Here is a 26895-nt window from a genome sequence, read left to right as displayed (position 1 = left end):
TCTCAGACATGGATGGGGCGATCCTCTGCTGGTGGGCACACATGCAGCAGGACAGGCTGATCTCTGTTTTGGACCCACACGTGGCCGCCTTAGTTTGTGTCTTTATCCAGGTCAGCCCCCTGCCTCTAGCGAAGCTGATGTAACTCTTGGCCAACTGCATAGGCACCGCTGTGAGGGGTGGTTGCGGAGGGTCTTTTTGGGGCAATCTTGGTGGTTGTGGAGCCCCTTCCTCCAATGAACTCTGTGTGACCTTTGGCCATAGATAGTGGTGTTTTGCTCAGCATGTCAGAACACAGAACTGGACATCCTCCAACAGGCCTTTTGCATCCTGCCTTCTGCATTGTCCTCCTACACATCTTCTGTATCCAGCTAACTCCTTCTCTTACTGTTACTTTTGTTATGGAGAACCTGTTGCTGTCCAGAACTTGTCTTGCTACAATGTTTGAGGCATACATTAACTCTTTCAATCTCTCACACTGACATAGTGTAGAGGATGTCTTCCTTGTAAGGTGCATTAGGCACAAGGAAAAGTTAAACACCGCTTAGCACATCTAAAATAGAAGAGGGCTCATGCCTTGCCTACACTTCCCAGAAAGAAACTTTTTTTCCTGTTCATATACCTTTTTGTCCCTTTTCTGTATGCCTATTCATTGTTTGATAGGTTTGTTCTACTTAAATTTTGGTATGGCTAGAATTAACTGGTTTTAGCAATGAGGATCCAGTGCCACCCTGTGGAAAATCACTGAAAATACCAAGTTACAAAGAGTGAAATCTTGGAGGCCAGAACACAGATGAGTTAAGGGGTAAAAGAGCCTCGGAGTTGATTGTCTCATTCGGAGTGAGACAGGAACCCCAGAATACTGCGAGGGGACTTCCCTGCTGAGGTGTGTGTTACAGCCGAGCAGTACACGCTTGTAGCAAACACTGCCATGTGGTTTGGCACAGATACCCCCTTAGCAAGTACAGTGAGGATGCTGGTATGTGAAAAAGGAAAGAAAAAAGGAGCTTGGAAGATGTAGCATTTAGATCAGAGAAGCAACTTTCCACCCTATTTGTTTCTTCAACCTGACTTATAATTGATCTGTTCGCTCAGAAGTCTTGGTGTGCTAGAAGAGTAGCATCATAAGCAGCCCACACTGTGGAGTTTTAAACCTTTGAATGTGTTCTTTTTTGCCCAGTAATCTTGCTTAATGTTTTATACATATGAACGTGTGAAGCAATTAGGTCAAAAAAAGCTTTGTAGCTTTGAGTATCTGAAAGGACTGTAATTGTTATAGGTGACTAGTTCTAAATGAATACCTGTACCAAATTATAGTGAAATATTTGTAAGTCTTACATATCTATATGTAAGTTTTATGAGTCACTCATTTATAACAAAATACAGGAAAAAGTTTGGGAGAACATACATCTTTGTGAGCAGCTATTTGGGTATGTACTTTTGAGGTTTTAAAACTGAGTGCACTGGAATTACAAGTGTGGTTTTGCTCCCTGTCTAAGGAAAAATAATACATATGTTTACATGTATTTGGCATGTTGAGTCTTTATACCTGAGGCCAAATTCATGGAGTTGGGTCTGATTCCTTCTTGTCAAGGGCAGGGGAGGAATCCTTCTTCTGACAGCTTTTTTCTTGTGGATGTTTATAAAGTGCATTTGTCAGCATGCTTCATACTAAGGCCTACTTCCTTTGTTCAGAGTTGTACCTGAGTGATGAGGAGTTAAAGAAACTCCATGACTTCGAGGAACAGTGTGTGGAAAAATACTTTCATGAGAAGAGTGAAAGCCTGAGTTCCAGTGACAGTGAAAGGATCCGTCTGACAACAGAAAGGTGTGTTTTGCTGCAGATTTGTGCTCTTGCTATACGCTTATCGTATAAAAAGACTTTGGTAAGCTAATAGTTTTGGAACAGGTTATGGCCACTGTGAATGTGAGAAGCAATAACACGCATAGGTCTTTGCTAATTTGATGGAGATGTCATGTATCTGTTTGAACTGCATGGCATGCTGTAGTGGTTTCTTGCCCAGGGAGTAGGGGAAAGAATTGGAAAGAAAAAGGCAAGGAAACTCATGGGTTCAGATAAAAACAATTGACTAATTAAAATAAAGTTATAATGATAACAACAGTGATAACAGAATATACAAATGAGTGATGCACAGTGCAATTGCTCACTGCCTTCTGACCAGTGCCCAGCCTGTGCCAACCAGTGATCCTGGAGCAGACAGTCCCAAAACCGAAACCCCAGAAGAGTGAGCCCAAGTGGTCCCCAAGAGAATACCCCGTCTTCCGGTCAACCGGGGTTAATATACTGGATGTGATATGGAATATCTCATTGGCACATCCAAATGCCAGTTCTGGGATTTGCAATTCACTGCACTTCTCCTTCACAGTCCTAATGCCGCTGTGAACCATCCAGACACGGTGGCCTTGAGCTCCAGCAGCAACTAATAACATTAGTGCTTTATGATTGTTCTTCTCATAACAAATTCCATACTGAAATTAAAACATGGCTATTCTAGCTACTAAGAAGAAAATTAACTCTATCCTGGCAAAACCAGGACACATGCCTGGCTGGGAAGCCTCACTGGCAGAATTGCACCCCTAGATGTGTGCAGGTGGTTAAAGAGGTACACTAACGTGTTGCTCAGTTTCACTTTTGCAGACCAGGTAGCACCACAAAAACATATTGGTGTACCGCATAGGATACATATTTTTATTTAAACACTCAGCAGTGTAGGAAAACTGTGAGAGTATTGCTTGTGATTGAGTATAACTGCTATTTACAGAAATAACCATATAACCATTGTAGTATTATCTGTAATGTAGTGTCTCGGTTTGCAAAATGTCAATACACAATTGTCAACGGGATTTCAAAACTCTCAGTATTGGCCTAATTTAGATTTCTGTTGAAATCAATGGCAAAGCTGCCATGAAGTTTAATGGGAAGTATTAAAGAAAGTGGGCACTATAAAAAATCTTACTGAATGCCAATACCAATCTCATCTAATAAATTTGTTTTGCCTAGAGAAAGATAGCCTCTTAATCTTTGCCTGTTCATAATCCTATTTTCTGCATACCAAAACAAAACACACAAGCAAAATGAATGTCCCCTGTAAAAGAAATAAAACAAGTAGCTTTGTTCAAAGGCTGCAGAATCGACTACAGCAAGAAGATTTCATTTGGTGGATAAATATAGATCTGGAAAGGAATTTATTTCTGAGTGCAAAGGTGAAACACATTTAACAGCATTACATAACATTAATATAAGAAATTAATTTAGATTAATAAAATATTTTATAACACTTATCTTCAATTTTATTTGGCCGTTGATTAAATACTGCATCTTTTAGTTACCCAGTGACAAAGGAAAGGAGCAACTTTTGCATATTGCCTGTGGCTAGTTTATCATTGTCTTAATGATAGAGCACGAGAGAGAGTATCTCCAGGAAATATGAAGATAATTATTTGGCTAAAACTACATCATTCCAGGCCAAGAAGTTCTTGCACTGTTCACTAGGGATTTGAAGACCATAAAAAAAGGCTTTGCTTTTTGGGCAGTTGGATTTTACCTGAAGATAACTGCTGGCATTAGACATACAGAATTTGTTCAGAGAGGCCAAATAGGTTGTTTGGAAGAACCTTTTCCCAGAATTCTCCAGTATTTGAGAAACTGCAAGAGTATCTGCAGGTTTGTGTGAGCCTTGTCCTTCTCATGCTTGCACAAGAAATGTAGAAATGCAGGATGACCGGCTGACAAGAAGTATACTTTACAGCATTTTAATTTACAGCAATAGTTAATGCAGCATTTCCAGTGCTATTTCCTACTGTCCATGGTTTAGCAGTTCTATGGCAAGGAACAGACTTTTGTAGTAAAATAGCAGTTTTTAAAATAGATACTCCTTGAACACAAAGCCTGTTTCCATAAAAATCCTTGGCTCTTGGCCCAGTAATCTGAATGACATGTTATAAATCTGGATGGGTTTTGTCAAATATAGATATTCATGGGAATGGAGGTCACAATTTATTTTTTTTTTTAAAAGGGCTGTTTAAAACACTGACTTTTTGAAATGTGGTAATGGCTTCCTTAATCATCTGGCAAACAGAAATAAAGATCTGTGTTTTGGTATTTCGATTATATTTTCTTTTTCCACCTAGAGTGGAGGAGATGTTTCTGCAGCTTAAAGAAGTGCATGAGAAGGTATTTTATATCAAGGAGTCTTTACTCTCCCTGGACAGCCAGCTAGGACATTTGCAAGACCTGTCTGCCTTGACAGTTGACATCCTGAAAGTGCTTTCAGCTGTAGACACCTTGCAGGTGGAAGAAGCCTTACTGGCTGACACAAAACATCGAACTTCTAGGAAGTTGCCCCATAGCTGGAGCAATGCTCTCTATTCCAAGACCTTGAGCAGCCTGGAGTGTTTATATGACAAGAAATGCCACTACTACAGCATGCCACCATCCCTCTTACGGAGCATGGTAAGGAGTCAGTGGCCATCAGAATGCAAAGACCACACATTGAGGACCGAGAGTAACAAGGCAGTAGAAGATAGCTCTCGAAAGACAGAAATAGAAAGTGACACACTCACTTCAGGAGTATCCTCTGAGACTAAGTCAACCCCTAGATATGGACAATTTTTGCTGGTGCCCCCTGACCATCAGGGAGCGTCTTTCTCTGAGGATTTCACCTTAAATTTGTCCTTTCTGAGCACTCCTGCCAAGTACAGGGACAATGTGTTCAGAGATCAACTGCAAAGTAGCATTGTGGTGCCGCAAAACTTGCAGAGCATTAGCCTGATTGGAAAAGAGCCAGAAGATTATCAATGGAGCCAGAGAAACTTTGTTATTCATTTGCCATCAGAAAAGACTAATGCCATAGAGGCTGATCATCCCCTTGGTGTCCAGCCATCACTAGATGTTGAACAGAATGCAGCACTCTCCTGTGATGACAGGGAAGAAACTGAAGGTGGTTATGTAAACTGGGGATTCTCTGAAGGTGATGAAAAAGGGGTTTTCAGCTCGGGGAAGAAACAAAAGAAGGCCCGGTGCATACATTCTGCCTATAACAGTGACTGCAATTGCACGGGTAGTCCTCCCAGGCATGTTCAGATAAGAGAATCGAAGTCCTTCTCCCACAACTCTGACAGGTCATGTCACAGCAGCATCATCTCTCAGAACAAGCTAAAACACAGCACCTCCTTCTGGATCAGACCACTCTGGAGGGAATGGAGTTTCTGCCGGAGCAACAGCTTACATTCCCCTAAGAAAGAGAAAAGAGGGAAAACCTGCAGCATCATAGGTGGTAATTATAAAACACTACACCTGTACAGTATCTTTTACTGAGGAGCCCAAGGTATTATAAAAATGTTTCCTTTGCACCCAGGTGGTATTAGCTGCAGTTGAGGGTAGTAGCAGAAAGTCCAGAGGTACTCCTTAACTTTCTTTGTGCTGGGTCTGACTGCTCTAGGGTATTTCTGAAATGTGCCTGGTATCCAAGCTGCACCACAGCTGTGTGTCAACCTCCCTGATTATCCCCTTCTCATGAGATCGCTGTGGCTGTGGCTACACAGCCAGGATGACGGAGGGACTGTGCTTGCTTCAAGGGAAGTCTCTTGCCCTGGGGTTGTAACGGAAGAGTTGCAGTAGCCAAAACAAATTACACAATCCCTCACAGATGCATTAGCAGTATCATAGGTCAGAAGGATGGAGAATGAAGAGGTATACATTTTTATAGCCAGTTTAAAAACCTCCCTCTCCACTACCAAGTTTGCTTACCACTAACTAAAATATATCAGATTCCAGTTCTGAGTATGAATAGTACGAGATGATGGATAACATTGATAACATTTGTTGTTTTATATCTTATGATGGTGCACGTCTTTGCACTGAACTGCATGAGTATTAGCTTTGGGTGTCCCAATTCTTTCTCAGCTTGCTTTGGGCATCTGCCAGCTCTCAGTCTTACCAGATCTTCTTTTAGTAAACCAAAGCTCTGTGGCTTAATGCTGTTTTTTGGTTTTTTGACTCCTTCCCACAGAGTCTTTACAATCCAGTGAGCTACACCACAGTGAGGCAACAAAGGCTAAACAACAAAACAGAGACAGAAAGTCTGGAAGAGGAGAGAAGAATCAAAAACCCCTTCAGGTGCCGGTATGTGCAGATGCAAGAGAATCACGTATCCCATAGCTGTCTTTATCATTCATTAAGAGCACTGCTGCCGTGTGGCTTATATATACATTTAAAATGCTACACACAAATTGGGGCATCTTTTTTTGGTTTAATTTCACTTTTGTTTGAATGTGTGGGATTTGTTTTGAACATGTTGAATCTATGGACTTTGCTAGGTAGTATACCAGAGGTATTTTACACAGAAAGGAATCAGTCCTTGCACTTCAGCTGGCAGGAGGATTTGGAGAGGCCTCATGTGGTCTAGGACAGACTGAAGGAGTGGTGAGCCCCATCCAGATGGTGTGCAACTGTAAACAAGCAATCCAGGCCTCTTAATTTTGTCTCCTACCTACAAGAGTCCTGCAATCTTTTCCTTGAATCCATCAAATGTTTAGCACATTGCAGACAGCATATTGATTGTGTGATGTGTATGGGGCAACTTTCATAACTGTATGTATACATATATGAAAATCTATTTGTAAACTTATAAAGAGATTCCCAGGATCTTTGTCAGCTGAAAAGATTTATCTCTGTTTAATGAGATGAAAGCCAAAGACTGATTTGTTTACATAAGATGCTCAGGTCAGCAACAGATCTTAGACTTGAACTTTGAAACCTAATAAGAGGTATTCTGAGGGACTCCAAACTTCATTTTAAAAAGCTGTATCTTTCCTAAGTAGTATTTACTGGACAAAAGCGATGTGTCTTCTGCAACTTGTAACAAAAATGGGAAAATCTGTTTCTCAGCTGGAGCGAGTTCAGTCATTGGCATTTTAGCGGTGCTCTGAAAGGCCACGTCATAGGCTGTCAGAGGAAATGCAGAGGTGCTAGTCATGTTATAAATCAAGTGTCTTTTTGTCTGTGTTTTGCCAGGTGATTAGAGTGGATGATTGTCCCCAGAACACCCAAGTGAGCTCAGAGCCCATGGAGATCAATGTCTGGGATGAGCAAGAGAAACACAGCAAGAACTGGTTAACTGTGTCTAATTTCAGTCAGCTAAGTAAGTGATATTTTGCAGATGGTGAAATTCAGAACAGCTTTTAAAAAGAAGCAGTAAATAAAAATGCATAAATTCAAAGGGTCATCCATCACTTTTACCTCATAATTTTTTCAGAATTAGAATTATGTTGCAGGCAGACACAACTTGACTATTTGCTGAGTCATTGCAGAGGCAAAAGGGGCATAGGTTAGATGGAAGGTCAGTTAAATCTTTCCAGGAGTGCTGCCTGTCTCATGTGGGAGATAGTAGAGTACTAATCCTCAGGAATAAGTGGGAAGCAAGGAGGTTGACATCCTTGTCTCCTCTCCTGAGGTGTCTTCTAAGTGGCATCCTGGCTAATTGCAAAAAATAAACTCTCCTGTGAATTTCTCAGGCACTTACAGGCAGTGCTGTGGTACTGTATCTGCTGGCAGATCCTCTGCATGCATTATTCATTACTCATTGCTCAGAAACACATCCTCCAAAGGGAAGAAATGAATTCTGTATCATCTCTGTTGGAATGAAAAGAGAATGGCACTCTTACTCTTCTTTTAGTAATTCTCCAGCTCTTTCATTCTCAGAAATCCTTTGCACAGTTCATCTGATCTTTCAGCTTTGCTGTGATGCAGCTCACTGGCTTCATCCTGCGAGCTGCTGGGAGAAGCACCAGGGAATGCTGTGACTCAGCACAGCATGATCTGGAAGGGCTGCGCTCCCCCAAAATCTGCTGACAAAGAATGGAAACAGTCTGTTTTAACCCTATAAAATTCTGTTATTGCTTTTATAGCCCATTATGCATTTGCTGGGGCAATATGGTACATAGATATTTATTTTATAGCACTGCATAGGTATTTAGTTTGTAGCAGTAGAGCTGTTCATTTACACTATGGAAATAGCTGACACCTGCTCTCTTGCTTAGGTTTGGAACGTCTCAGTTACATGCACCAGAAAATGAGAAATAAAGACATCAGTAGGTGTACCTTACCATTCTGTGATTACCTGAGGCGTTCTCAAGAGGTAAGACCTAAGATTACACATCCTGGCACAGGCACATTGACTTTGATGGGGCTAGACCAATTTATATTTCCTGAAAACTGGGGGCAGGAATCTGGATTAGAGAAACTTCTATCTGCTTTAAAATTATGTAGCTAATGGAAGAAACTGTACCTTTCACTACATTGTATAGGGGTAGCTCAGAGGTATGAAAGAAAATTAACAAAGAATAAATTAAGAAAAGAAACTGTGAAATATTCCTTTCCTCTTCTTTTTTCAACAGCACCCTTCCTTCCCTGTTTTATTTATGGCACTCTTGATTATTAAAATGGTGATCTTTAAAAGCCTAGCTTATTTTTCACTGTAAATTAGTTACAAGTTTTAAGGAATAAAAATAAATCAGATAGTTTCAGATCTGCTGTTCTAAGTGCTGTAGAATTTGAATACCAAATACCGTGGAAGAGAGCTTGAATCTAAATTTTTATAATGGCAGGTTTTTGTATGAAAGCGCAGAGAGACAGAGAAATAGGAATAAATTTACTGATTTTGTATTCCATAAATCCTGAGCTTGAAGTGTAAATCAAAAAATCTTCGAAATGTGAAACACAGGGTCACACAAGCAAAATAAAGGTACAAGTGGGGAAACTGTGTAAAGGGACCAAGTAATCTGGTGCTTCAAAACTTGTATTAAGATATCTTGGCTTGAAGTCAAGTGTGGGATTTTTAAAATTCTCAGAAAAATTCCAGTAATTACAGCAGGATTGGAGCTAGGCCGAAACTAGTCACTTCCAGAATGCCAACTTAAAATTATTTATTCTTTCAAGATACAGCCTCCAATACCCACTGAGTGGCTATGCCTCTCCTTAAGTCCTGTCTGGGTTATGAGAGTTTACATATATTGCTGAGATGTAACAATGTTGCTGCATCCAACCATTCTGCTTGCAGTATGATATATTTTAAAGAAATTATTTTTTCCTAAAGTGATGCTTCTCAGATTTACCCATTGAACACCGGTGGTTCAGAAATCCCTCCTGATGGGTAGCAGGGAGCAAAGCAAGTGTGTGTGTCAGAAGGTTTTGTGAAAGATTTTTTCATCTGCAAAATAATCTACAAGGTGAAAATGAGTGAAATAAAAAAAAATTGTGAGTTAAGTTTAAGTTGATATTAAAGCTGAATTTTAGTTCATTTGTCTTTAAACTTTGTTGTCTTTGAACTTTTTGGGTGCACTCTGTTTATTTTGAGGATTGAAATCTTCCTGACTACTATTCAGAAGAACAATACCATTTCTGACTAGCACATTAGGAAGACCCAGCTGGCCCAATTTTTCCTAATATGACTGTAATTTTAAAAGACTATTTGAGTATTTCTTTAACTATAAGGCCAGGAAAACATGTGATCTAAGTATCACTGGAAGCTGCTTAGTCTGTTACCTTCTATTATAGAGGTTTAGGGTGCATTTTATTTTCAACAGCTATAAAGCCTATCCTTAAATTGGAATTTTCCAATATAAAGAGAGTTCTCTAATACTGTCCATATTAGCAGACCTTTAACACACTTTTATGAGTGTACTGAGACATAGGTGGATACCTGAGTACTTCATTCAAACATGTGGAGACAGCATGGAATACTGTAATGTGAGCAAATTAGATCCTTTTTAGTGTAGGTATGGCAATACTGTGATTCACCTGCTTGTCAGTGTCATTATTCATGTTAAAAATAAGCATAACAATAAGTGTTTGCAAGATTGTACCTTTGCACAGTGTTTCTATGACAGTGATATGCAGATTTTACCAGTAAAAGTGTCTTCCTTCTTTACAGGATTTGAGTAATAGTGTATTTGGAACCACCAAGAAAAGTAATCTAAACAGAAACTCCTCGTATGTATTATTAGTATATTAAGATATTCAACACGTGCTTTTAGAGAGACTTCTATACTTTCTGCAGCTTTCCACTTCAGTTCTGCAATATATTTCGGATGATAAATTTATGTGAAATGAAGAGTTAAGGCAATTCAATCTGTTTAACATTCTTTAAATGAAGCCTTATTAATGGAAATAAAGGAGATCAATTTAAGTGAAGTGTATAATTTTAGGTGGAATAGACACCCCTTTTTATTCTAACAATAGTCCAATTTTCTAATTCAGTCACCAAGATCACCATGGCATCTTTAACTAGTAATTATTCCAATCTAGTGAGCATGAAAAGTTGCATTTGCTTCTGCAGTACAAATTGCATGTTTCTTTTTTTTTTTTTTTTTTAATAATTAAAATGGTAGCAACTCCTGAAGGCTTCTGTCATTCTCTGATTAATCTCATTCATACTGAGTCTTCACATTTACAAAATATTTAGATTGGTTTTCTTAATGGGCCTTCAATAGTTCTTAGGCTTTGATTATATTTAGAGGAAGTACTGATTTAAAAAGTGTTTTCAATTTTATTGTGGGTTTTTTTATTGTGTCCCATCCCCTCCCACCCCCCCCTTTATATCTCTCTTACTTACTAACACCATGGATGTAATAAGTAAAAGACACTAGAAACCTGTCACATCCCTTGTGATTTCACCATGGGAAGAGGAAAAAATATACAGTGTTTTTTACCCATCCTGTGGTGTGGGTTTTGTTCCCCCCTCCAGTAATTTATTGGCAGTAGGCAAACTACATACTTACCAGTAGGACTTACAGGCCATGGAGTGGCCTGATTCTGTCACTTAGTCTGTTGTCTTCAGTGGGATCTCTCTGGTTTGTGAGGTGAATCATATCTGCTGTCTTCTGTAACGAAGATTACTTTAACATCAATGCTGATGCTGTAGCCTCTCTGCAGCCTTGCTAATGCAAATGACCGTCAGTTTAAAAAGTCTGGTTTTGTGCAAGCAAAGGTAATGGCATCTGTAGCTCTGAATACATCTCAGGGTTGATTGAAAAATGAGTAACTGAGTATATGATTGAAGTGGGCTTTAACTGATACTGTTATTGCAGTGTAAATGATGTGAACAGCGGTGCAGAATTGTAAGAGCAGTGCAACATAAAGCAGAGAAAGAAACATGCAGAAAAATGTGGCTGTTCTTCAGTAGCTGAAGATTATACGCTCATTGTTGCAATGAACAAAGTTGCACTAAGGGTTATTTTCTTTTATGATTACTGACCAAACCTTTGTGAGCTTTGCCTTCACATAGATGATGTCTGGTTTTGTGTATCAGTGTTAGCTTAGTGTCAGAAATTTTGGAGTAAAATATCAAATGTTTGCTTTTAAACAGGTTGAGAACTTCAGAGGAAACTGAGAGTAAGTTTTTGTATGCTTATCACTCATTTTCATTCCTGTTTGCAATTCCACTGTGACAATTCTGAACTACAAAATCCAGAAGGAATTTAATTTACTATAGTTGGAGGGTTATGTGAAAAAAATTCAACTATTGTTTCATATGTTACTTACTAATTTGTACTTTAAAGTGAAAGATTTTTTAATAAGGACAGGTTTTTCTCATGATAACTGCAAAATCTCAAAAGAAAAAATATCTATTTTTACTCTAGTCTGCTCAGTAATGTTGTCCTTTTCATCAGGAAGAAACTCTTTAAGATGATGGTGCTGCATTCGTCCCTGGCAACCCAAGAGATCTGCTGAGTTAAAGCAGGGTGTATATGTGAGGATAGATTGTGACACAAAATTTTAATATAAGTTTGATTTTTCAAGTTGCAGTTTGGTGCAATTCCTCTGCTTATGTGGTTACCCTGAAACTATTAAATCAGTGAAGGACTGAATTTATGGCAAAATGCCAAATGAAGAAATTCAATTTTATAGTAAGGAATGTTTTTGTTCCAAAAAAGTAGAGTGCCAGTTCACTTCACTTGTATTTGTTGCCTTTTAGTTTATCTTCCAGTTTTCCTGACATACCACTTCGCTGTAAGAGCCTCAGCAGCTGGATCTATCTCTTTTTTAGGCTAGTGGTGATGCAGAAATGAGTTGCTCTTTGACTTATCTCCCCTTCAAGCACTGCTCTTTCTGGGTCCAGCTGTGCACAAAACATGGCAGTGCTGAAGCACACTGCTGCCAGCGCAGTGAGTTGGTGGGGCTTCTCTCCAGAGTGCACCATTGCTTTGATTAAAGTCCAGTTTTCCAACCTCAAAAGGAATGACTTAGCCTCCGTTCCCCTTTTCCTATTTGTTGCTTTACAGTATACAAAATGCAACAGAACTAATTGGGTCCAGCAAAAAAGAGAGCAAAAGGGACCTTGAATCACCAAGGGCACTCAGTGGAAATGCTGGTCCTTCCCCCAAATCCTATTTATGGTTTTTTTTTGTTTAAGATCTCTTTCTCTAGAAAAGAGAGTGGAAGCAAATATATAAACTTTTTACACACCAGTGTAAAAAGTGTAATGTTCAAATATTTTGCTGAAGATTCAGTTTTGATTATCTCATTTTTCAAAATTAAAAATAGTACAGTAGACATATTTTCTGAAATCTGGCATTTTGAAGGATTATTTTCCAATAGAACAAAGTGATTTCATCTGATTAGTGGAAACATGCTCATTAATCTTGGTTTATTAAAAAGACTTTTTATAAAACAAGGTTTTTGGATGACATCTGATCTGTCAGTTCCTGTTAAATAGGTAACCACAGAAACTGGTTTGCTGTTTATATTTTAACAGCATTTTAGATGTTGTGGGTTAATGGAACAGTATTATTATAACTTTGTTGTAATACTATAGTTAATGGAATGCTTAATGACTCAGGATGGAGTTGGAAAAACCATGCCTTTGGGAGGCTATAAAGCATAATGGACAGCAAAGTGCTTTTAATATCCCAGAGGTGTACTTGGTTTAGAGAAGCTACATGTCCTTGAGGTTAATATCACAAGTTTCTCACCATTTCGCTGAATAAATAAGTCATCTGGCTATATTACATTGATGACTGAAATCTGCCAATATACTGTACATTATAACGTAGTTAAAGCCTATTAGTAATTCTCCTCTTTAGAATGCTGAGACAGTAATCTTGATTAATCTTTTTCATGACAAACTCTCAGATGGAAGGAATTAAAAAATCATGCATTTATCTCTGCTGTAATGATTAATGTAATGTTCCTTTAAACATTATTTCAGATAGCTTCACCTGTTTGAAAACATCTCAAGATCTGCATCATCACTACTCAGGTAAGCAAGAGGCACCAGAATGATAGCTGAGTAATTTAACAAATTAAAAAGAACAGTAGTTCTTCCCTTGTCATCCTCTATGATTTTCACTTTGAAGAGCTGCACAATTGCCCACTGCTAAGAAGGTTCTGTATTAATTCATGCCTAATGCTCCAGTAAGGACATTATGAATTATTTTCTTGTTGCTGATTGCTCCATTCCGAGTATTTCTGACAAATGCAGAGCAGAATGTAGATAATAACTTTCAAAATATCAGTGGAAACAATGAATAGAGCCCTGATTCCTGGGGGAACAGAAGAAGCACTCGTTTATAGCTGTCACTTCCCTTCCCACCTCCCGTATCCTCCTTTGTGTGTTATGGAATTGGTTTCTTCAGTTAATTGGTCCTGTACTACTTAATCTATGTTTATAAACCTATGAACTCCTGGAAGTCTGGCAGGGAATAAATCATTTGGATGCTAATTGCCTGCAGTCCTGTCTTTTCCTGAACTGAGTAGGCACAGTTTTTCCCACAAGGCCTGGATTTCAGTTTTTCCAGGAGGAGAACTGTGGAGAGCTTGCCAGTAGATGTCTCTGTTGACTACAGGACTTGGCCTCCTTTAAAGGGAAGCCTGGGTAAACCAGAAGCACTAGCAGACTCCTGAAGTTCAACAAACTATGCGATTTTCACTGGGAATAATACCTCTTGGTTTGTGGTCAGTCTATGGGAGTAATTTCCCTGACATGGTGGCATCATTGCAGGGACTAATTTGGCTCTTGTCAGGCATACTATTTGAGATTAGGTAGGACTTTTTAGCACAGATGACAGTGAGTTGACATGAGTTGACAAATGTCTCAAGAGATTTCCAGTGTAGGTTTTCTTTCCTCAGGAAGAATTTAGCTGACTAAGCCCAGAAATTTTATACTAAAATACTGCACTATATACTGCTTATGCATTATTTTTGCTATCATGTTGTGCAGGCAAATACAGTTCTGCCTCTCTGCACACCCAAAAGAACTTGAGTTCTGACTCAAGTTCAGCAGCTGGTGATCACTGGTCACATTACTTCTGGAAGCTCTAGGGTGAGTGCTGGCAGGTTCTGACAGATGGCACAGATCTGGCAGCTCCCCTGTTCATGTCCCTGTCCCTGCTCTGCACTAATTTTATTACTAGGGCACGGTCCTAGTGAGGCACCAGGGGAGGACATCTTGATTTTCAGTCCAAGCTCCAAAAGTCCTCAGGCATATTAACCAAGGCCTGTTGAATCTGGAAGATGTAAACAAGCCTTGAAAGTGGAGTCTGAAATGCTGATCTTATCAAATGAGGATCCTAATTCATGGGTTGGCATGTCATAGATCCCCTTTGCTCTCTCCTTCTGGGCTAAATAAGCTGTAATTCATTTCTACTCACAGAAGTAGTCTTTAAAAAAAGGACAGACAGTGTCCAAGCTCTGGAATAGTCTTCTATCAGGGCTTTTTGGTTGCTTTGTAGAGCAACACAGCTCTGCTGTGGTTCACTCTCTGCTTTGGATGCTAATTTTGTCTTCAGTCACCGAATAAGGAAATTAGGCAGTCAGCACTGTGGCATCTGAGTTGCCTCCTTGTTCTGGTCTTACCCTCTTTGTGGCTTATGTCACACCTCTCTCCCCCTTCCTGATAACGGAGTCATTGTGAGGACAAATCCATAAATATTTATTTGGTGCTCTGAAGTTTTGAAGGTGTTTGGCTGGGAAATAAGCTGCCAATTAGGGACATATAATAGAGTTACTAATGTTATTTGGCAAGGAGCCCAGAGAAAGAAACAGTGCTCTGTCCAGGGCAAGCTTGGATTTTTCTATGATGCCTTGCTAGATCACCAGGTTCTTCTGAGCCTGATAGAGACAGGCAGTGAGGGCAACGGGGGCCAATGCATTGCAGTGGCACAGTGCAAATGTTGCTGCACTGGAGCCGACAGCAGCAGGAAGTAGCGGCAGCCCTTGGTGGAAGGAAGAGTATGAAGACTTAGCAGAAGCAGTCCTTCTAGCCCGGATGCAAGGGGCTTATCCTAGAGAGCCTATTTGCTTGGAAGAAGAGAATCAATGAATGGGGGAAACAGTGGCAGCTGATGCTTGTGAGATACCATGGGCGTGCAAAGAGGAGTTGCTAGCTGGGTAGAATGGTGATCGGATCTGACACAGAATAACACTGCAGCCTCCTTGGCTTTGTACACTACAGTAAAGCACTGCCAGATGTTTTTGAAACTCAACCAGCTTGTTGTTTATTCATTATAGTAGTGAATTCTGTGTTGTTTGCAGCTGTTGAAAGAAACAACTTAATGAGACTTGCTCAGACCATACCATTTACACCAGTCCAGCTCTTTGGTGAGTATCAATTTCCTGGTTATGTTTTTTGCTTTATAAATAGTTAGTGCATTATATTTTTAAAGACTGTGTTTGAGAAATTTCCTTGGATTAATTTCAGTAATTATTCCTTTCTGAAAGAGATGAACCAGGATAGAATTGTAGTCATGCAGTAGTTTAGGGACTTTTGGAGGGCATCTGGTCCAGCTCCTTCTGCAGCCAATTGAGATCAGATTGCTGAGGGCCTGTTCATTTGCATTTTGAACGTATCTATAAATGGAGATTCCTCAGCTTTGCTGGATAACCTCATCCAGTGTTTGTCTGACTTGATTGTGAACCTAGTATTTTTCCCAGTATTTGTTGGGGTTTCCCTTGCAGTAGCTTGTATCTGTTGTTATTCTTGTGATTACTGTCAAACTGTGATTACTGTCAAAATGAGCCTAGCCCCATCTTCTCTGTATCTACCACTGGGATAGCTGAAGACAGCAACAAAATTCCTCTTAACCCTAATACCTGCATCCTCCCTCTGTTTCTTTCACTCACACACATACACGCGTGTAGATATATGTATAGGATATACATATACAAGGATATATAGGATATACATATACAAGGGGCAATGGGTGTGAGCTGGAACACAGGAGGTTCCACTTAAACTTGAGAAAAAACTTCTTTACGGTGAGGGTGACAGAGCCCTGGAACAGGCTGCCCAGGGAGGTTGTGGAGTCTCCTTCTCTGGAGACATTCAAAACCCGCCTGGACGCCTTCCTGTGTGATTTCGTTTAGGTTCCTGCTTTGGCAGGGGGATTGGACTAGATGATCTTTTGAGGTCCCTTCCAATCCCTAATATTCTGTGATTCTGTGATATCCCATCAAGAAGAAAAAACAGGTATTGGTTGAATGGGCACTACTCCTGTACCGGGTACAGAAGACTTGTAGTGCACCAAGGGAAAAAAATCCTGTGCTGTAACTGAAGAGTGGTAGAGAATAATACATGAATTGTTTGGAAGAGTTCTGAAATTAGTGTACAGTACTGGCTTACAGCTGCAGAAGTTCTGCCTCTAGACACTTGAGACCTAGGTGCCTTCTTTTCAATGGATAGAATATTTTGTCTCACAGCAACTAATTGCTGATACTTGCAGCATCATAGGATTTCTTGGAACCAGATTGCTGCAGATAATTAGTAGGTATGAGCATATTGAACATTCTAATCTTTGAAGCTCCCAGGAGACACCTTTCTAGGTATTAAATTGTCAAAAGATAATAAAATGAAGAATTTATGTAAGGTTAAAAAATTTGTCTAGTTATAGTATCTTTATTCAAGTGTCTGTCTTTTATGTAACACACTGGTTTTATTTTAAATTAAAATGTCCACAAATTGTGGCATTGGATGGCATCTACATTTGTGCTAACTGGTGAATGTAGGCTCAGAAACAGGGAGGAAATCTATTAATCGGGATCCAGCTTGTCCTTTCTTATACCATTCTTTGCCATTTTGCAGATGTAGTCACCTCATCACACTTGCCAGTGAAAACTTGTTTCTTACAAATTAACATTGCAGATAAAGTGAGTTGGAATAAGGAAAGCCAAATTTAAAAAAATCAGGCCACTTCTCTGTTAGTTTGCAAATGATGGCAACAGAAATATGTCTTGCTTATACTGCAAGAGAGGAATGCTATTACAGTGGAGAAATGGTGCCATTGAGTTAAAGCTCACCAGGTTTATTCTGCTTTCAGAAAAAATTTATTAGCAGGAGGGAGCATAACGTCTGAAATTTTGTGCCATACAACTAACATTGGAATTTCTAGGAAAAAGACAGTTCTTAGTTTAAAATACTAAAGCTGTAAACTTCCTGTTAATTTGCTTTAGCTTGTTCTCCTAGGATTCCTCTCTCCACGGAAAGTCATGTTCCTTTCAATCTAATTTCCCTGGCCTTTCCCTTGGCTCATCATGGCAAAGTCACCACTTTTGAAACAACTCGTCTGTCTATTTGTGTCAAAAGGTGGCGCTCTCTGGCCCATTAATTTTGTAGTCGTTAATTATTACAAGCTGTTTACCTTGGTGGTTTTATTTAAAAAAAAAAATTCAAGCACAGTTACAAGGAAAATATTGTGAGTGTTCCATGCATCTTGATTAACTTAAAACAAGTCTTACTAAAAATTCTCTTTCCACATAAGTGTATAAACAGAGGGAACCATGTTCAGGATATTTCATACACTGGAGATAAAATGGTAACCCTTTATAAATACATACTTTTAAAGCTCAGCTACCTTTAAGTACTTGAAAAGTTGTGACAAATAAGATTGATTAATAGAGAATAGAATACCAATGAGCTCGCTTTGTGTGGAACTGGGCAGGGGGACTTAAATTAATTTCTGTTTAGAGGCTTCATACAAGCTCTTTTGACCATTCATGTTATCACAGCAGATCTTAAGTGGAATGTATGTAGTAGGCAGTGTGGATTTAGGCTGAGGAAGTTTTCTCGCAGAAGAACAATAATGATAAAAAAGCTCTCTTTCAGAGTGAGTCTTACAAAGGTATGTAAAGTGGTATGTTATTTTAAGACACCAAATCAAAATGCAGTTCTGTCATGTTTCTGCAATGTATGACTTCTGCTAACAAAACTTCCTTTTACTCAAGCTGGAGAGGAAGTGACAGTCTATCGACTAGAAGAAAGCTCACCTATGAACCTTGATAAAAGCATGTCTTCCTGGTCCCAGCGTGGTATGGCTGCAATGATCCATGTCCTGTCACGGGAGGAAATGGATGGAGGTCTGCGGAGGGCCATGAAGGTCATTTGTACTTGGTCTGAGAATGATATATTAAAGTTGGGACAAGTATTTATTGTGAAGTCTTTTCTGCCAGAGGTGGTTCAGACTTGGCAAAAGATCTTTCATGATGGCACAGTGTTACATCTCTGCCTGAGGGTGAGTTCAGACCTGAAGGCACACTGACTGGTCTAACTTGATGTGCATTAAATGTTACACTGCTTACATGTGAATGTCTTCGGCATGGTTGACATATGGTTTGACGTTATATTTTGGAAAAGAAAAAGGTTTTGAGGAAGACATATCTCTCTGTGGTGGGCTGGCCTTGGCTGGATGCCAGGTGCCCACCAAGCCACTCTATCACTTACTCCTCAGCTGGACAGGGGAGAGAAATTATAATGAAAGTCTCATGGTTCGAGATAAGGACGGGGAGAGATCACTCACCGATTACTATCATGGGCAAAACAGACTCAACTTAGGGAAATTTGTGTAATTTATTACTGATCAATCAGTAGGATAATGAGAAATAAAACCAAATCTTAAAAAAACCACCTTCCCTCAACAACCTCCCCTCTTCTCAGGCTTAACTTTGCTCCCTGTTTCTCTACCTCATCCCCCATAGTGGCACAGTTCATCACACATTGTCTCTGCCACTCCTTCCTCCTCAGGGGGAGGACTCCTCACACTCTTACGCTGCTCCAGAGTGGGGTTCCTCCCATGGGAGACAGTCCTCCACTAACTTTTCCAACATGAGTGCTTTCCATGGACTACAGTTCTTCACAGACTGCTCCAGCATGGATTCTTTCCATGGCATGCAGTCCTTCAGGAACTTGTGACCCCGTGGGTCACCCACAGGGTCACAAGTCCTGCCAGTAAACGTGCTGCAGTGTGGACTCCTGTCCACAGGTTCACAGGTCCTGGCAGGAGCCTGTTCCAGCATGGGCTTTCCACAGGGTCACAGGCTCCTATGGTCTTCCATGGACTGCAGGTGCATATCTACTCCACCATAGAACTCCATGGGCTGCAGGGGGACAGCCTGCCTCACCATGGTCTTCCCCATCTCCTCCTCCTCCTCCTCTTTCTTCACTGACCTTGATGTCCACAGAGTTCTTTCTCTCACATATTCTCACTCCATTCTCCCCAGCTGCTATTGCGCAGCAGTTTTTTCCTCTTCTTAAGTACATTATCACAGATACGCTACCACCATCGGTGATTGGCTTGGGCTTGGGCTTGGGCTTGGGCAGTGGCTGGCACTGGCTGTGTCGGACACGGGGGAATCTTCTGGCAGCTTCTCACAGAAGCCACCCCTGTAGCCCCCCCACTACTAAAACCTTGCCATGCAAACCCAATACACTCTCATTTGTAAACAGTATACAATCAGGTGTGTTTGTTTGTTTTTTTGTTTTGACATATTCATGGCACCTTTCTTCATGAAAATGAAAGTAATGTTTATAACATTATTTTCTTCAGGAGATCCAACAGCAAAGGGCTGCCCAGAAGTTAATCTATACCTTCAATCAAGTAAAGCCTCATACTATTCCCTATACTCCAAGGTAAAATCACTGTCTTTAAGTATTAGGTGACAAAAGTTTCCCTTCTCAGCTGTGTCCCAGGTCTAGTGCAGCCTTCTTTTCCATAGGGGGTTGATATGCCTACTGCTTACACAGTCTAGTGGTAGTTAATCAACTTTTTAAGAGGAAAGGTAGGCAGTTTTGAACTTTGTCTTTATAGTTACATGTGTTGGCAAAATAAAATTCTTAATAATGCTGTTCCTTAGACTTAAGCAAGAATTGCCTTTTATACAATTAACATAAGACAATAATTTGATATAGCTCATTTATAGTGAGCTGGAGTAAAGTAGATTATGTTGTTTGTCCATAAACTATACTTTCTGATAAAGTGCTTTGTTTTGAGAATTATCAAACCGAGAAAGCCTTTGTGCTCTTTACCATTTGGTACTTCCTGCTGTTCAAAACGCTCCAGCTGGGAAAGATGTGTCCTGCTTTTTTATATAGTTGCCTTGCATCATGCCAAGTGCTCTCTGTGACAATGCTCATTACCCTGGCAGCTTCTGATAGACAGCATTTATTTCTACAGGTTCTTGGAAGTTTTCCTCATCTACTGCCATTCAGCAAACCAGTGGCTGACCATTGAGAAGTACATGACTGGCGAGTTTCGGAAATACAACAACAACAACGGAGATGAGATTACTCCCAGCAGCTTGCTGGAAGAGCTCATGCTGGCCTTCTCTCACTGGACCTATGTGTACACCCGTGGAGAGCTCCTTGTCCTGGATTTGCAAGGTGACTCTTAGCGTGGGATCACTATTTGAAAACAAATGAAATGCAGTTCTCAAGAAATAATTTAATACTGAGGAATGAGCCAAATTCTGGTTTTATTTGCATGTGGCAAAGCTCAAGGAACCCCTGGATATCTCTTGTGCAACACTGAAAAATGAGTATTTGCAGAAACACTCTGGATTAATGTAGGTGCAATACGAAAATAATTTAGCTTCAAATACGTCTAGGCGGAATGGTCAAAAGAGTAAGCCAATAAAGTGTGCAGGAACATTTCAGCCAGCTCCAAAAAACCACTCCACAGTTAAGGTATTTTTATTAGGATATATAAATAATACAGAGATTCAAGCATATCTACAGCTACCTGTGTTTTTTTATTTTTCATATTAATAAATCTGGACACAGTCTACATAAGCTGCAAGACTGAATGCTATTTACAAAGTCTAGTGGTTCCTTCAAAGAGCATATGATCACTTTACTGTACATGTGTAAGTGGGAACTTGGCATATTTTAAAGAGATAAAACAGTTGACAATGTTCAGAAGATGAACAGCGCCCATCAAACAGTATAAACACTATTGTTTGTCATTTCTGTCAAGGGAAATGTGTATGGGTAGACAGAGACTTAACATATTTACATTTTACATACATCACACAGAAGCTGTGAATTATAAAAAGACTTGCTTATTATGCAAAATAAACCTATAATTCCATCCTTGCCTTCATTTGGTTTTAGCTGCAAATGAAAAAAAATAAGAGTGTGTCTTCACCATAGCCTACTAGAATTTGTCTGAAGTTTGCTTGGGTTTATTATACAGCTCTTGACAGTTCCAAACCAACTGTGTTGGCTCAAACATGGAGAATTTAAACATCTATGTAAATCTCGTCAAGACTGGAGCTTCAGTTTCCATCTAAAACAGACTGAAATCTGCTCTAGTTTTGGCCTCATGTTTATCTTGTAGTTCTCTAATCTGGAGTTTAGGAAAAGTGCAAGGACTGCTCTCTTGGAGTTCTAATAGGGTTAATCTCTATTTCTATTTACTATAATACCAGGGCCATTTCCACATACATATATACTACATTTTTGACTAATCTACATCAACTGAAATTACCTTAATTGAAGAGTATTTCAATCACAGTGTGCTATTTCCATGATCTTTACTGGTGTTCTTTGCAGAATATAAACTTACTCTCAGTGGCCTTTTGAAATAAAAATAATTGCATATGATACGATCACAGACTTTTTTCATTAGTATAAAAACACAATGATTTCCTCAGATGTAGGAAAGAAGCTTTTTTGTAAAATGGTAATATGTTGTCAGTTTGGCAAAAACTGCAACATTGATACCAGCATTCAGGTACCGTAATTAAATTATTTATTTAATAATAATTAATATTTATTTAATACACTTCCATGGCCACCCAAAAGGAAAAAGGGATAACAGCATTTGCAAGTCATTAAGTTGTGGCTTGTGTTTGTTATCTTGAAAAGAATGTGTATTTGACAGTAGATCTATTGATATCAGTAAGATCCACATCTGAGTAATACCTTGACTCCACTCTACTTACAGTTGTTCACATTTTTCTTAGTTAAGCTTCGGCATGATATTTAGTGTATTTGCATAAGCCTTCAGTCTACATATGAATAAAACTCAAAGCAGCTGAAGTCAAGACTGTAATAAGAATTCTGTATGTTTACCAATACTTAACAGATTTTTATACTCATGGCATTTTCTTTTTAACTCATGACCACTTTAACTATGACACTTTATGATCTACAAAGAAAACGGGTAATTACGTTTTTGCTAAGTTCCAGATTATGAAATTATTACTATGATCCTTTGTAACACGCACTGTTGATTTTGTTGTAGGTGTTGGGGAAAACCTAACAGATCCATCTGTGATTAAACCTGAAGACAAAAAGTAGGTTTCTTTCTGATGAAATTATCATTCACTTTATATGTTCTGCCAACAGTATATTTATTGAAGGTGGTTTTTTATGTTTTGTGTGAGAGTGATGTGTTGCAAGGTGTTTGGGTTAAATGAAGGTATAATGACAACGGAGTGGCTACGTCCTCTGCTGTGCTTTGGAGGACTGTGGACTTGGCGGGGTTGTAAGTGTCCCTGCACCCAGCATCTAGTGAGAGGTGTATGAAAGGTGTGGAGAGTCTGTGTTGCTGAGCTGGAAGCACAGGAGTTTTCCAGGGCTATGCAGGGAGACCAGGAATGGGAGACAGAAGACCCTGCAAGACTCTTTACATATTTACACCAAAGGAGGTCATCAGAAACTTAAATGTGACAGTCCAGTTTTCCCCTGCCTGGTGAGGCACAGTTTCATGAAGTATATGGGAACACAATGGCTTCAGAGGTTGAGGAGAGGGCCTTTGGATCTCTGATCTATCCCATAGGTCCTAGTGGTGCATTTGCGCATACTGAACGTTCTGTCTCAGAGTCGTGATACAGAGATGGTAAATCATGTGTGGAAAGTTAGAAAAGCTAGAGAGACCACACAGAAGCAGCAGTCTGCATCAAATTTCAGAATCAAAACCATGGCCCTTCTGCCATCCTGTGAACTTGCCCCTTGCTGTTATTTGCTGTAGTGAGAGGAGAAGCAGTGGTGTTGGTGGTTGCTCTCCTGCAGGATCCTCTTTGGGCAATCTTCCTAAACCCACACGTCTCTCCAGCTGTGCCCTGGCATCCCTGCCCCTCCACTGTCTTGTGCTCTGCTTGGCTCCCTCTTGCTCAGCTCATGTCATCTGATTGAAGAAGTGTTTCATATTTGGAAGGAAGGAGATATAAATATGAATACTCGGATTTAATACTAAGGGCAAATAACACTTTAAATATTAGATGACTTGCCTAGAACTCAGAACAAGTTAATTTTGGAAGAAGGTTCTTAGTTCTAGGACCATTATTAACATTTCATTAGTAAGATTAGTACTAAATTACTATATTAATGTTGTATGAATGTTTCAATTATGAATGTAGGTGTATTGGCTGTATAATATTTATTTTGGAAACAACTTAAAAATATCCTGAGCACCTTACAGTGGCAAAGTCTTTGCCCTAAGTAGGTCATAGGACCAATTTAAAGCACAAGAATAGCTTAGAATAGAGAGGTCAGTCATGTAGTTACTCACTAGATTTTGGCAAACATTTTTAAGGTATTACTACAGATGTATAAGTCTGTTTTGCTACTGTTCAAATGAATTTTTTTTATCAGTGGTAGCATAAACTGTAATAGTTAATACTGTAGACTGTGGCCAGACATTGACCATAGTATTTCACATGGCAACTGAGCTCATCATCTTTAAAATAGGAATAATATTTATTTATATTATCTTGAAGCTTATGTTTATTAGTATCCTTCTGTGTTATTTTTGTCATTAAATAATTTTGTCATGCTTACTAAAATCTGATAACACTGATCTTATTTTCAGAACTTTTTGTTGTTTTGTTTTTTATCATCTGCAAAACAGTCAAGTCCTAGTTAAAGAGATAGTGTTGATTAATTAATCAAAACCAGCTTGATTTTCTTACGTTCAGGGAAGTCTTCAGAACAGTAAGCTGTGAAACTATATTGTTTTGAAACAGGGATCTAAAGGAATAAAACAGTGAAACCATGGATGGATTCTGTAAGCAGCTAGCAGATACCCAATTCTAAGGAACACTTTCTAAAATAATAATAACAATAATAATGTAAAAGAACTGTCTTTGTTCTAACCTTCATTTGTTCACAAGAGAAACATTTCTGGCAGCAGTAAGATCTGTTTTAAATTTTCATATGTAGGTAAGATACTTAATCAAAACCTGTGTGCTGCCTCAAAAGTTACTCTGAGATCACGTTCTCTTAGAAGCCCAGGAGAAAATAGATGGCATCTGGCTGGTGGGGCTGATTCAAATTTTAGCACTACTTACAGTTAATTTTTTGATGTTTTGCTTCTTTAATTCCATTGATTTAGTGACTCATGTAATTTTCTTGTATGAGTCTTTTCTTTCATGCATCCTGCATGCTGTCTTGAAATAGACTTTAGAATGGCAAAATGTGACCTCTAGATCTGTGATAGTGCATCGTACTTTGGTTTTATATACAGTACCAAGATAAAAATAACAGTTTGAAAAGTATGCATGATACTGTGACATCTCAGACAGATCCCAGACTGATGTAAATTAGTGTAAGTTTATGAATATTTAACATCAATTGATGATATGGCAATGTGCACTGCATAGGATGTATGAAGTGATAAAATGATGTGAGTATAACGTTCACAAAAGATTTACTTTAAAAACAGAAGTAATCGAGCCACAGCAGTAAGGTTGTAACACAGTGCAGTCCCTGCAGACTCCTGTACCACCCAAACGCTGGGAAGAATTGCCTCATAAGCAGTACCCTGGATGTTTTTTTTAGCTTGTAGTATTTGCCAAAACCACAACAAAGTCCATGCAGGTAAAGATTTCACAGACGTTAGGTGCAGAGTGTCTGTAGAGTAGATTCAGAGATGAGGAAAATAGTGGGCTGAGTTTCAAATTGCAAAGAACTAATGCATTAGGCCTGCTGAGAGAGGTGAGAAAAAGGGTGCTGGCAGTAAAAAATCTCATTAGAAAGATGTGAAAAGGAGGAGTCAGAGGTGCTAGGTCTGTTATTGTCCTTTTGAAAGCTTTCAAGCAGATAGTGGTGGACTGAAGGGTTTAATAATGAGTGGGCATCATGTTCTCTGAAGCTACTCATTGGCATGAGTTTTGAAGAACAAATCTATTGAATATTTACCAAGCTCTGTGCTTCCAGCCAAAGAATTTACAGCTGAATTGCTGCTAGTAGACAAAACAGCTGCATGAACTCAACCTCTTCTGTAGAAACCTGCACAACTGAAACAGGTGGACTGGAAAATAAATCTACAAAAACATACTGAATAAATTACTTTGGAAAGGTTCTACTTGCCATGAAGCCTCCCCACAGTCCTTTACCTTCCATCAGTAAAGCCCTGTAAATATCTTATTGTCTGCTTTGAGCATTTGTAGCTTTTGACTGTAAGGAGCACTCTTAGCATCAGCTCAGTCAGTGTTAACTCCCTGTCAGCTAGGACCAGTGTGGTACAATCTGGGAGGCATTTATGGAGCATAACTCTTAGATAAGGTTCTGAACAATAGGAGGAACGCGTTTTGTATTTTTAAGCCCGTTTGCTCACATTGATGCACCTGCTTGAGAAATAGGACAGCTGGGCTCAGTATTTTTCTTTCCTTGGACACAAAATCAAACCTTGAATAACCAAGAGAGTGACCTTGTTTGTAAAACATTTGTAGGGTTAGAAGGGACCTGAAGAGTTCAACTGGTTCTTCTTCTGCACCAGGTCATTCCTGACTTTGCAGGTCTTGTACGTACAAGTCTTAAGGTCTTCCAAATATTAAAAACTTCCCAGAGCATCTGTTTTCAATAATTTTCTATCATTACTGTCTGAAAGATTTTTTCTAATTTCCTTCTTGAAACATTTCTTTCTGGTCCTGTCGACTGTCAACATAGAGAAAAAGATTTCAACAAGTTCAAAGATAGTCACGATCTTCTTCAATTCCTTTTTTCCCTTTTAGGCTACCCTCTAATCTTTTCATGTATGTCATGATTTCTAGACTGCTGGTCATTCTTGTTATTTTCCCAGTTTATTCACATATTTATTGAAAGAGTTTTCCAAATTTAAATGCTATATTCCTCTTGAACCTTTGCCAGTGCAAGGTAGAGAGGAAAGATTTGCTTCGTATATATTGCAGACAGTATCCTTGTTTATCTCAAAACAGCATGAGAAAATTATCTGTCTTGGGCTATTTGCTGCACTTTGCATGGAATAACAGTTAGACCAGAGGAAGTATCAGAGTGGTTCTGTAACCTTGGAGTTAGTCAAGTCCTCTCAATTTCCTATGCCTGCCCAAGCAAATAGTTAGGCATGTTCTATTCTTACTGGCATTTTACTGGATTATACCAAGGAATAGAAATGTCTATATACCATCATGTAATTTAAAGTATATATATGACACTTAAATAATTCACTTCTTGCCTCCTTTAACGTACTAATTTGCAATAAAGGCTGATTAGATGAGCCCTTCAGATGATCTGGGAAGCATTATGATCTTTCAGAAATTATAAAGATATTGTTTTCTATAGTTTTGACTAATCATTGCTTTTCTACTGTGTAAAACGGAAGTGTCATATTTGAAAACTTCTTTCTTTAGAGAGAATATATTTTGT

General features: G+C 39.2%; 1 protein-coding gene across 1 annotated transcript in view; it reads left to right on the top strand.

The window, feature by feature from the left end:
• Positions 1-26895, top strand: part of TRPM6 (transient receptor potential cation channel subfamily M member 6) — a gene marked incomplete at its 5' end in the record, with an annotated part of 57308 nt that overhangs the window by 28250 nt on the left and 2163 nt on the right. The window contains 13 exons of the mRNA XM_029084550.1: positions 1694-1826; positions 4151-5295; positions 6031-6143; positions 7035-7161; positions 8060-8157; positions 9952-10010; positions 11386-11411; positions 13228-13278; positions 15552-15617; positions 18237-18523; positions 19835-19917; positions 20462-20667; positions 22532-22583. Of these exons, the coding sequence (XP_028940383.1) occupies positions 1694-1826; positions 4151-5295; positions 6031-6143; positions 7035-7161; positions 8060-8157; positions 9952-10010; positions 11386-11411; positions 13228-13278; positions 15552-15617; positions 18237-18523; positions 19835-19917; positions 20462-20667; positions 22532-22583 (2446 nt within the window). The remainder of the gene's footprint in view (positions 1-1693; positions 1827-4150; positions 5296-6030; positions 6144-7034; positions 7162-8059; positions 8158-9951; positions 10011-11385; positions 11412-13227; positions 13279-15551; positions 15618-18236; positions 18524-19834; positions 19918-20461; positions 20668-22531; positions 22584-26895) is intronic.

Source organism: Antrostomus carolinensis, unplaced genomic scaffold, assembly GCF_000700745.2.
Source record: "Antrostomus carolinensis isolate BGI_N321 unplaced genomic scaffold, ASM70074v2 scaffold3504, whole genome shotgun sequence".
NCBI lineage: Eukaryota > Metazoa > Chordata > Aves > Caprimulgiformes > Caprimulgidae > Antrostomus > Antrostomus carolinensis.
The sequence above is the reverse complement of the archived record's forward strand: the minus strand, read 5'-3'. Positions and strand labels throughout refer to the sequence as shown.